The sequence below is a fragment of the Euleptes europaea genome, chromosome 1 (assembly GCF_029931775.1).
Source record: "Euleptes europaea isolate rEulEur1 chromosome 1, rEulEur1.hap1, whole genome shotgun sequence".
NCBI classification, from domain to species: domain Eukaryota; kingdom Metazoa; phylum Chordata; class Lepidosauria; order Squamata; family Sphaerodactylidae; genus Euleptes; species Euleptes europaea.
The window spans coordinates 23,566,469-23,579,131 of record NC_079312.1 but is presented as its reverse complement, the minus strand read 5'-3'; the positions used below and the strand labels follow the sequence as shown (position 1 = coordinate 23,579,131).

At 43.9% G+C, this 12,663-nt stretch overlaps 1 protein-coding gene across 1 annotated transcript; it reads right to left on the bottom strand.

Annotated features, from left to right (window-relative positions):
- Positions 1–5,533: 5,533 nt before the first annotated feature.
- LOC130473682 (zinc finger protein 239-like) lies at positions 5,534–9,064 on the bottom strand. The gene is made up of 3 exons (XM_056845253.1): positions 9,028–9,064; positions 7,450–7,517; positions 5,534–6,484 (listed from the first exon to the last, which is right to left on the bottom strand). Exons 1-3 carry the CDS (start codon positions 9,062–9,064, stop codon positions 5,534–5,536), a joined length of 1,056 nt encoding a protein of 351 aa, XP_056701231.1.
- Between the last annotated feature and the right edge of the window lie 3,599 nt (positions 9,065–12,663).

Below are 12,663 nucleotides of genomic sequence, written 5' to 3'. Positions count from 1 at the left end.
CTAAATCATCCCAAAACAATTTGTCATGATTTGGGTTCTGCTTTTCAGCTCCCTTTAAATTGCAACCATTTCTATCAGGAGGAACCCCCTCCCCGAAAATACAGATAAGGTATTTTTCAAGGGAGAGGTTCGGTTCGGCTTTGCTGAATGCACACCCCTTATCTCAGTAGAGATAAGACATACTTGTGCGAGTTAAGTGCAGTCAGGGCGCTTCTGCCTCATGGCGACCCTATGAATCCATGACCTCCAAAATGACCTATCTTGAACAGCCTTGCTCAGGTCCTGCAAATTGAGGGCTGTGGCTTCCTTTACAGAGTCACTCCATCTCTGATTGGGACTTCCTCTTGGTAAACCACTTCTGGCCAACCCTTACCATGAAAACCCTTTGATGAGACAATCCAAAATGAAAAAAGGCATACTTACAAAATCTTAAATTACAATCTGTAAAATAATATCCTAGCTCAGGCATCAGAATAAAACATGATCATTTGGCACCCAACAACCAGCATCCCAGACTGCTGTCAAAACAGGTGGCACTGCTAATGGGGGGTTGAAAACTGGCCTCAATCGGCCTCAATGGAATGCCTTGCCGATCAACTCCATCTTACAGGCCCTACAGAATCTACTTAGAATAGTCTAAAACAATTTATTACAACCTTGATTCATGAAGACCAAGCGGGCTTTGTCCCTGGAAGACAGATAAAAGACAACTTGAGGATTTTATTAGCTGCAATAGAATATTATGAACAAAATAATCAACATAAAGCTGCTTTTATTTTTTTGGATGCCGAGAAGGCCTTTGACATGGTTTCATGGGAATATATGAAAAAAGTTTTGGAAAAAATGAATTTTGGTGTAAGATTTCGGATGGGGATTGATGCTATTTACAATATGCAAAAAGCTAAAATATTAGTGAATGAATCCATATCATATAATTGTGAAATACAAAAAGGAACTAGACAAGGATGTCCGCTTTCTCCTTTGCTTTTTATTTTGACTTTGGAAACTTTATGTTGTAAGATACGTGATACAGACGCAATCCACGGTCTTAAAGTAAACAAACAAGAATTTAAAATGAGAGCTTTTGCAGATGACTTACTACTCATCCTGAATGAGCCGAATCAATCTATAAATAATTTGTTGGATGTACTGAGGCAATATGGCGAAGTCTCTGGATTTAGGATTAACCAAGATAAGACCCAGATATTGTTTAAGAATCTCTCTAAAGAAGAACAAAAAAACTTTATCAATACTTCAAGATGGGAGAAAACAAAGTAAAATATTTAGGCATTTGGATTACAAACAAAAGTTAAAACTTAATAGTTAACAACTGTTAAACTACGGGAATTAGTTAAAAGACATGATATCGTGGTCCAATAAAAAAATTTTTTTTTGGGGTTGTGTTTCAGTAACACAAATGAATATTTTACCAAGACTGTTGTTTTTGTTTCAGAATTTGCCAATAGTTATACAAACAAAATACTTTGATGCGTGGAGGAAGGACTTGTTGAATTTTGTTTGGCAAGGGAAAAAATCTAGAATTGCCTACAAATACTTGGTCGACTCTAAAGAAAGAGGAGGATTTGCTCTTCCAAATTTTAAATTATATGCGAAAGCATCGGCTTTGGTATGGCTAAAGGACTGGATACAATTAAAGAATACACGGTTATTGAATTTAGAAGGTTTTGACAACAGATTTGGGTGGCATGGTTACTTATGGTATGATAAACTTAAAAACCACACGGCTTTTCAACATCATATTGTAAAATCTTCTGTAATAAAAACTTGGTTAAGATATAAACATCTTTTAGAAACCAGAACAGCTCTATGGATCTCTACACAAGAAATGTTAACATTACGACCACTGAGACCATCTCAATTTGTAACATACCAGGACCTATTGTTATGGGAGGGCAATAAATGTGCCCTAAAAGATCATGAAGACCTAAAAGAACATTTCACTTGGTTTCAATACCATCAGATAAAATCTGTATATATACAAGATATGAAAAAAGGTTTTATTAAAGATAAATCAACTTTACAACAAATGTTATTGGAGAATAATGATCATCTAATTTCGAAGATGTATAAAATGCTGATGATAATATATACAGAACAAGATCAAATCAAACCTACGATGATAACTTGGGCACAGATACTGGGTTATAACATTCCTTTGAATAGATGGGAAAGACTTTGGTCAAGAGATATGAAATATATACTTTCACAATCGCTAAGAGAGAATATTTATAAGATAATCTACAGATGGTATTTGACACCAAAAAAGTTAGCTAAAATGTATAGAACAATGTCACCAACTATTGGAAATGTCAAGATGAGGTTGGTTCCTTTCATCATGTTTGGTGGCTATGTGAAAAAGCTAAGAATTTTTGGGATATGATTTATAATGAATTAAGACTGATATTACAACAAAACATCCCTAAAACTCCGGAAATGATGTTGTTAAGTATCATACCGGAATCTATACTGACTCAGAGATATTTTTTGATATATGCCACTACTGCTGCAAGATTGGTTTATGCAGCAAAATGGAAATTGTCTGAGACACCGGATAAGACTGACTAGATAAATAAAATGTTGGAACTAGCAGAAATGGCCAAACTTACTGCATTAGTAAATCAAAAGGAGAATATGGAATTTGTGGGAGAATGGGAGGCATGGACAACATACTGTGTAAATGAATTTAATCTGGGAAATATTAAAGGTTATGTTTTGATCTAATTCAACTGATTAAAGTAGAAATAATATTGTTAAAATTCAGGTTTTAAGACGATGGGATATGTAATTAAATTTATAAATGAAATATTATAATGAATTAGAATTTAAATACAAAGGGGAGAATAGAGATATCAAATAGATAGAGGAAAGGAGAGGGCAATCAACAAGTTATATTGTTTAGATAGATATTGTTTATGTTGTACAATTATGTTAATTGAATGATGGAATTGAATGTGATTTAATTAGAAAATTTAAAAAATTATTTTAAAAAAGGAATCTAGAAAGATCCCACAAGACCCGGATGTCATCTGGCAGACAGTTCCACCAGGCAGGAGCCATTGTACAAAAAGTTCTTGCCCTTGGTGAGGATAGGTGAGACACCTGTAGGCAGGACACCACCAACAGACTGTGTGATAAAGAAAGAAGCATTGTTGAAACTTATAGATGTAAAACTTCTCTTCCTGCCTGTCCACTGGATGAAGCAGTTGGACTGCAACTGGGATCACAGCAGCTACAACTAAGTCCTAGCATCGGAAGGGGCTTTATTAGGGTTGCCACTAGGTCCCTCTTTGCCACCGGCAGGAGGTTTTCGGGGCAGAGCCTGAGGAGGGCAGGGTTTGGGGAGGGACTTCAATGCCATAGAGTCCAATTGCCGAAGCGGCCATTTTCTCCAGGGGAACTGATCTCTCTAGGCTGGAGATCAGTTGTAATAGCAGGAGATCTCCAGCTAGTACCTGCAGGTTGGCAATGCTAGGCTTTATATTGCTACCACCACCCCTTGAGGGAATGCAAAGCTTACCAGCCTCTGCCTGAGTGAAGACCTCTAACAAGCAAGAACATCCCTGCAAGGAGGCTTCTCCTAAGGGTTCACCAGAAATCTGCATCTGTAACCTAAATCTGTTAGATGTAGCCATGCCCCCTGGAGAAGCAGAGAACAAGACTTTGCCCTCTTCCATGGGACAGGCTTTCATTGGTCATACTCTTTACCACTCAAACAAAGAGGAAAAGGCCCCATTGCGAGGCAGCACTTCCGGTTGTAAACTTCCGGTTGGCATGCAGAAGGTCCCAGGTTCAATCCCTTTCATCTCCAGCTAAAGAGAATCAGGTAGTAGGTGATGTGGAAGAATTCCACCTGGGACTGTGGAAAGCTGCAGAACAGGCTATAATTACCTTGAGGGACCCATTGTCTGACTCAGTATAAGGCAGCTTCATGTTCCTGGTAGCTTTGTGCTGGGTGCAGAGTTCATGTCTCTCTCTTTTAAAGAACTGTGTGGAAAGAATGAGGCCTCTGTGGTTTAGTACTTAGAGCCTACTAGATGTGGGGAAAGTCCGACATACTTTCTCTCCAGTTATGCCCTGCCTAGTCCATGGTTTCAGAACTGTTTATAATGGATGTATACTCTTCATATTTAAGAGCCCCGTGGTGCAGAGTGGTAAGATGCAGTACTGCAGTCCAAGCTCTGCTCACGACCTGAGTTCGATCCCAACGGAAGTTGGGTTTCAGGTAGCCGGCTCAAGGTTGACTCAGCCATCCATCCTTCCGAGGTGGGTAAAATGAGTACCCAGCTTGCGGGGGGGTAAAGGGAAGATGACTGGGGAAGGCACTGGAAAACCACCCCATAAACAAACCACCCCGTAAACAAAAGTCTGCCTTGGAAACATCGGGATGTGATGTCACCCTATGGGTCAGGAATGACCTGGTGCTTGCACAGGGGACCTTTACCTTTTTACTCTTCATATTATCTCTCTCTCTCTCTCTCTCTCTCTCTTATTCCCAACTGTGCCCCCTGCCTGTACATACTTCACTCTGGAGATAGGGGGCACACATCCCCCTCAACAGGCTTGGAGGGTCTGGGTCTGCATAAAAATCTGAAATTTTAAAAGGGGGGGTTAAATTCTGACCAATATTTAAAAATGTGATCATACCTACCATTGGCGGCTGCCTCTGTGGCGGAAGAACCTGGGCATTGCTGGCAAGCCTGTCTGCAGTGGTGGGGGAGCTCAGGAGCTACTGGCAGGCCCATCTGGCTGCAGCTGGGCTGGAAGGTAAGCAGGGAGGAGGGCGATATGGGACCCCCCCACACCACCACATTTCACGGGCCTCCCCCTCTGGCTCTGGGGGAGCAGCTCCAGTGAGCTGCCAAGAGTGTGGCTGGGGGAGGGGAGGAGAGCTGGAGCTGAAGTGGGGGGAGATGGGATTCCCTCTGCCCGAATTTCACGGGCGCCTACTTCTATTATATAATCGCCATTACAGTGTACAGAACTTTACAGCCCTTATCCTAAGGCAATTACAGTTTAGAATGGGTTGCCCCAGCTTTCTCCTGTCCTTGCTCCTGAGCCTCCAACAGTCAGAGGACATTTCCCCATCCATTACTTTAGCGCCATAAGCTGACGGAGCCCCACGTAGGCAGCTGCCCCAGATGACACCCCCCCGGGGTGCGGGCAAGCAGGCAGGCATACTCACACTCCGGGTGGCAGAGGATGGTCGCCAGTCTTAGATCCTTCTGAACTAGAGATCTGCCAGGACCTACGAATGGCCAGACCAAATGATTTCGCGGGCCTTAAACGGTCCCTGAGCCTGATGTAACCCACCCCTGGTCTAGATTATGACTCCTGGAAAAGTTGGACTGGAGGCTGGAGATCTTGCAAAACTGGCAGCATTCATTTGGTTCCTTCTTGTTCATATGGTTCCTTCCACATTCCAAGCGATGATGTGGCTCCTCCTCTGTTGTGGATTCATTCAGGAACAATCAGCCCATGAACCCAAGGAAGATTCTTTCCACAATGTAAGAGATCATATAGTTTCTGAAGTGTGTATTAGTCGATGGCCAGTAAGGTGTGAACTCCTAGCAAAGCTCTTTCCACACTGCAAGCATTTATAAGGTTTCTCCCCAGTGTGGATACACTGATGGACAGTAAGCCTTGAACTCGAAGAAAAGCCCTTTCCACACTGCAAGCATTTATAAGGTTTCTCCCCAGTGTGGATACGTTGATGGGTAGTAAGGTTTGAACAGACAGCGAAGCTCTTTCCACACTGCAAGCATTTATAAGGTTTCTCCCCAGTGTGGATACGCTGGTGGATAGTAAGGTTGGAACGCCGAGCGAAGCTCTTTCCACACTGCAAGCATTTATAAGGTTTCTCCCCAGTGTGGATACACTGATGGATAGTAAGTTTTGAACGCTCAGCAAAGCTCTTTCCACACTGCAAGCATTTATAAGGTTTCTCCCCAGTGTGGATACGCTGATGGATAGTAAGTTTTGAACGCTGAGCAAAGCTCTTTCCACACTGAAAGCATTTATAAGGTTTCTCTCCAGTGTGGATACGCTGGTGGGTAGTAAGGTGTGAATGCTCAGCAAAGCTCTTTCCACACTGCAAGCATTTATAAGGTTTCTCCCCAGTGTGGATACGTTGAAGGACAGTAAGATCTGAACGACGAGCGAAGCTTTTTCCACACTGCAAGCATTTATAAGGTTTCTCCCCAGTGTGGATACGCTGGTGGATAGTAAAGTTTGAATGCCGAGCGAAGCTCTTTCCACACTGCAAGCATTTATAAGGTTTCTCCCCAGAGTGGATACGCTGGTGGATAGTAAGGACTGAACTAACAGCAAAGTTCTTTCTACGCTGCAAGCATTCATAAGGTTTCTCGGCAGTGTGGATACGCTGATGGATAGTAAGTTTTGAACACTGAGCAAAGTTCTTTCCACACTGCAAACATTTATAAGGTTTCTCCGCAGTGTGGATACGCTGGTGGCCAGGGAGGTCTCTCTTCCAAGCAAAGCTGCTTCCACCCTTCAAGCACTTATCAGGCTTCTCCCCTGTGTGGATTCTCCACTGTGTATAAAACACCTGGGATTCCGCAGCCTGAGAAGCAGCGCATTCCTTCCCCCTCTTCCGTTTTGTTCCAGCGTTTCTTTTCTGCTGCTTTTCAGCAAATAGGAGGTGTTGTGGTTCACACTTGGGCTTTTTGGGGGGAACATCAGCCGCTGCAATAAACAAAGAAAAACGCCTGGTAAGACCTTAGTATATAGAATTTGCTTGTATTCTTGTATACACTTTTAAGACTTTACAATACATGCGTATACACATATTATATTGAAGTTATACAATAAAAAGGCTTACTTCTGTAAGTAATTTAAGTTGTGTCCTGCTTATTAGGTGATTATCTGAATAAGGTAACATACCACTTCTTAGAAAGGAGTCAATTCTAAGAACATAATCACTGAAAGGCACTGACCTACTTCAGGGCTAGCCTTGGCCATTCAGGTCAGAGCTGAGGTCCTTCTTAGAAGGAATGGTTTCTGCTTTCAGCATCTCTCAATCAAGGGAAATGAGTGCCTTACCCAGGGAGGCCACATTCTGATAATTGTCCGCCATGACTTCCTTGTGAAGCCTTCTTTGGTCCATATCCAGCAGGCCCCACTCCTCCTCAGAGAACTGAACGGATACCTCCTGAAAGGTCACCAGACCCTGAAAAGAGAAAGAAGAAACTCCTCTGCCATCACAGAGCTCTTCCCCTTCGTTGGGGCATTCCAAAAGGGCAATAATTAGATGTTTGATTTCAGGGTTCAAACTTTCATCAGATGTTTTCATTTTCTATTCAGTGAGCAGCACAGATAGCAGCTGAGGGAAAGAGGAAGACGGAGATTTTCTCCGGCCTAGGAAGGGAACGGAGAGACACCCAAGGGCCTGATCCACAGTTCCACACTTACCCGATCTAGCTGCACAGAAGCCGCTTTTTCTCCATCATGATTCTCCTTCATAGGTTTGATGGCATCACCTGGAAAGAGGGTCAACAGAAGGCATTCTATACTTTCCAAGTACTCTGTGTTATACTTTCTTGGCGGGGTAACTAGATTCTCTCTCTCTCTCTCGCCTCGTGATCACAATTGCTCTCTGCATCCTCATTTCGAACACCCTTTTTTCTCCAACCTTTTGCCAAACCTTGTCTTGGTCCTGTTATCATATGCAAGTTTTCATATGCAAGTTTTCTATTGTCTGTTTGCCTGATGAGTCAGAATTGACAGAATTTAGAATGAAGAACTCTGCAACGCAAAAACCAGGAAGTGGTAAAGAAGGGCAGAAAAGCAGCTACCATATCCCAAAACCTCCTTGCATGTGGCAAGACTATTAGCTCATACAGGAAAAGGCAGCCTTGCTCTTGGTGAAGAACCAGCAGTTAGCCACTTGACGGTACTGAGATGACATGGTGGCAGATGCTACTGATGCACTTCTGTATTCTATTTGCATGCCTTCTTTGACATTTCATCCCCAGTCTACAATCCTAGCCTAAATACTTTAATTACCCTTACGAGAATTCTATGCTGTTAAAAAGATTCTTATCCAATCTAATACTGTTATCCTATTTTGTAATCCATTCCTTACTGATTGTGTTTCTTTTTATCATACGTATATTCTGCCTTGAGTCCCAGTTAGAAAGTCAGAGCAGAAAAGAAAATAGTGTTAGTATTATTAACAATTCATTTATTACTGTCTACTATTAGATTTTTATCCCGCTTTTTCCCCACCAAAACAAGGCTCATGGTAGCTTACAACATGTAAACAAAAACGTCATTATATAAACGTACACACTAACTCCAATATGAAATTTAATAATATGAATAAAAACACAATACAATAACAAACCTGGCTGATGAAGGCCCCTTAAATCATATTCCACCCCGTAAACATTTATTAAACTACCTTTTTTTTACAACAAATCGGGTGTCGAAATAAGGACTCATATATACGCATTATATTGTTATTGACAATAATAACAGAATATCATATTCACTAAGAATGAGGAGACCAGGGATGTCATACTGTCAAACATGGGTATTTACAGAATGGTCCAAGATCATTATACCCAGCCGGATAGAACATAGTTTTAAAACCAGTGACTGCCTCCTTCCACCACCTTCCTTCTCTAGTTTATCAACTCTAGATGCACCTCGCCCTGTTGATAACTGCATAGCAAAAAGCCCTTCACTTAAAGTATTAGAATTTACTAAGGGATAAGAGCTTGTGAAAACGTTTGAGTTTCTATCTCTTTCTATTGGCCCAATGAACCATTTTCCCAATTTTTGACATTAACCATCATTCATTTGAGTTTGCAGGCATCTTTGTCCTCAAACCCCTTAACTGTATAAGTCCAATTATCCTGCAGTGATTTAAAATCGATTCTGGGTGTGGAGTGGAGCATTTTCCCCGCACAAGAGCAGGGGGCATCAGAGCAGCCCCCATACGCCCAAGGAGGCCATCCATTGGGCATGAACCCCTTTTGATCATACCTGGAAAGGTTGCTCCGTGGTAACGCTCCTGCGCCATCCTCTCCTGCACCTAAAAAAGAAGTGGGGATCCATGAAAAGTGAGGCTGTTGAGAAAAGGAAGAGGAAAACAGAAAAGGGGGGTCCAAAAAGTTGGGGCAACCTGCGTCAATTTCGAGGGGATCTTGGATATTACAATATACTCCTCCACACTACCTAGATCAGGGGTGTCAAACATGCAGCCCCTGGGTCGGATCCGGCCCCTGTAGGGCTTTTCTCTGGCCTGCGGAGCCAAGACAGCTAGTCCCCCTTTCCCCCCTCCCCCAACCTTTTCTGGGCTTCCTGGGGCCCCACATACCAGCCGGAAGCCCCCCTCCTCCCTTCCTGGCACGCACGAGCTGGATGTGGCCCTGCCTGAAGCCTCCCCTATCAAGCACAGCCAAGATCCTTCCCCCTCCCTCTTTGTCTTTCTGTCCTTCTTTCATTTTTTTTCTTTCTCATCTCATTTTCTCTCCCTTTCTTTCTCTATCACTCTTTCTTTCTCTCATTTCTCATTCTTTTTCTGTCACTCTCCTTTTCTTTCTTTCCCTCCCTCTTTTTCTGTCTTTCTCTCCCCTACTGTCCCTCCGTTTCCTTCCTTCCTTCTCTCCTTTTCCTTCTTTCCTTCCTTCCATCTTTCCCTCCCTCCCCCTTCCTTCTTTCTTTCCCTTTCTCTCTCTCCCTTTTTTCCTTTCTTTTCCTCCCTTCTTTCTCTCTCTCCCTCTCTCCTCTTCTATCTGTTCCACACTTTGTCTCTCTCTCCATCTTTATTTCTCTTTGCTCTTTCTTTCTCCCTGTCTTTCTGGACTGGGAGAGAGCTGCAGGCTCACTAGTCTCTCTCTCCCCATTTCTTTTTTTCCCTTCCTTTCTCTCCCTCTCTCCTCCTCCTCTGTTTCACTCTTTCTGTCTCTCTCTTTCTCCCTCCAAAAAAACCCCCCAAGTTTGCTCTGCCAGAACAGCAAGAGGAAAACCTGCCGGCCCTTTTGGGGACCCCCCCTGCCTGCCCCACAACAAGGCCAGGCTGACGGGAAGGATCGGAACAAAACGCCCAAAGAGCAGCCGTTTCGCTAGTCTGCGGGCAGCAGCCGAAGGCGCAGAAACCCACAGCACAATGGCGCATGTGCAGAGTACTGAGGAGGAGCCGGGCTCTGCCTCCAAGGGGGGAGAGGAGCTCCCGGGGAACAAGAGGGGAAACCCTGTGGGGGAAACGGAGCCCGCTGGCTCATCGGGGCAAGAAGGGAGTCGTGGGGTGGGGGGATTTTTGCAGGAGTCTTTGCAGCACCCCCACACGCTCCCCTCCCCCCTTCCTGGGTCTCTTCCACTCTCACAACCAGGAAAGGATGTTGCAAAGGAAATCTTCTCTCATTGCTCACCAATCCTTTGAAAAAGTCCCCCGCCGCTTTCCTCTTTCTTCCCTCGCCCTACAGCGCTCCCCGCTCACGCGGCCCAATGGAGCCAGAAGGGGCTCAGGTCCCAGGTCAGCTGGTCTTGATTGTTGTTGATGCCGCTCTAGGAATGGAGACTCCGTCCCTTTAACCCTTCGACTGATTCTCCCCGGAAGGCAAAACGGGCCTCCTCCTCTTCGCCCTTCCAAAAGCTGCATCCGAGGGCAAAGGCTTTCCAATGGGGGGGCGGGGCCAGAGCAATTGCTATGACATCATAGGGAGGGACCAGTGACAGTGCAGGGAGGGGCTTCCTTTCCCACTGTCTCTGGCAGCAGGGCCGTGGGGGGTTGAGGGAGGGGCTGCCCAGAAATTTGGGGGGCTTCAACTAAATGCTCTTCAGACAGCTGAAATGCAACTTTAACTTTTAATGAACAAAGCAAACTGTTTTGTAACAGTGGCCCGAAACATCTCTCGGTAATAATTGGCATCCAGACTGCTAGGGAAGGAATGTCTACCTAGATACAGGCTTGCTCTCTGTGTGCTTTAAGGAAGTGGGTTAAGAGTCATGGAGTGTCAGAGTGAACGATAAACAACGATAGGAGAAACTGGATGAAACTGCAACTGTACTGAGTCGCCTTTCTGTCTGTAATACAATCAGATATGCATAACTTGTCGATGTACCGTCATAACTTGAATTTGGACAAATATCTCTTCCCCAGTATAATCGGGACTCAGAGATTTCTGCCCATTAGGGCCTCTGGGTCGCAGCTGCCAGAATAAACTGTTTTCTTGAAATAATGGTTCGGGTCTCTATTTCCCCCACGAACCTCTGGTTTACCATATCAGTTTCTTTATTTACATTTTTACAATTACAGTACAATCAACTATTCTCCTAATCCGCTACAAGCATCCTTTCCTGCCCTATTTCACCTATCCTTCCCAATTTTCCTTCACCTCCCCACCCCAATAGTTGTCATGTGTTGGTATAATTAGTGGTAAACCTAGACAGATTGCATCACCTAGGTACAACCTACTCCTTAAGGTGTAGCAATTCAAAATACCCTGTCCTTAAATGACACATAAGGACATACGAAAGGCCCTGCTGGATCAAACCAAGGCCCATCAAGGCAGGATACTGTTGCAGTCGTCTTGTTAATGGCTTCCTAGAGGCACCTGCTTGGCCCCTGTGTGAACAGACTGCTGGACTTGATGGGCCTTGGTTTGATCCAGCACGGCTTTTCTTCGGTCCTTATGTTACTGTCTAATGCAAGAAGATGGGAGTCACTTAGGCAAAGACTCTGGTCTTCTCAGAAGAGCTTGTTCAGGCAATGAATTAGGAATGTAAACACGCTCACTTTACTCTCAAGTTTACCATGTACTCATTTCCATTTTAACCACTCATTTCCAAGTTGTCGGTAGCAAAAATAAAGCTATGTTGTCTGTAGCAAAATAAAGCTGATTTTTAAACACATTCAGAAAAGGCTTCAACCTCTGCAACCTGCTGTAATTTAATACTGCTCATACAGTATTAAGAGCCCCGTGGCACAGAGTGATAAGCTGCAGTACTGCAGTCCAAGCTCTGCTCACAACCTGAGTTCGATCCCGCTGGAAGTTGGTTTCAGGTAGCTGACTCAAGGTTGACTCAGCCTTCCATCCTTCTGAGGTTGGTAAAATGAGGACCCAGCTTGCTGGGGGTAAAGGGAAGATGATTGGGGAAGGCACTGGCAAACCACCCCACAAAGTCTGCCTAGGAAACGTCGGGATGTGATGTCACCTCATGGGTCAGGAATGACCCGGTGCTGGCACAGTGGACCTTTACCTTTTTACTCTTCATATTATTATATCTATATATCTAATTCCCAACTGTGCCCCCTCCTGTAGATACTTCAGTCTGGAGATAGGAAGGTGATTGTAAGCCAGTTGGATTCTGCCTTAAGTGGTAGAGAAAGTCGGCATATAAAAACCAACGCCTTCTTCTGCTGCTGTTCATTTGTGGCTCCCTCCCCTAGTTGGAGGGATAGTTGTAGAACTCAAACAATAAACCTATTACTGATTTGTCTAACAAAATGGCAAGAAAGCTCTGTAAAATACTGATGGTTTGTCTTAGTAGGTGGGAGGTAATACAAATATTATTAAAGGCTTGAAGAGACTAAATCATTTCCATTGTGTGGCTTCTCTCCGCAAGGGCATTGACCAAGAAGAAGAAGGAACTATTGGCATTGTTAAGAAACGCTAT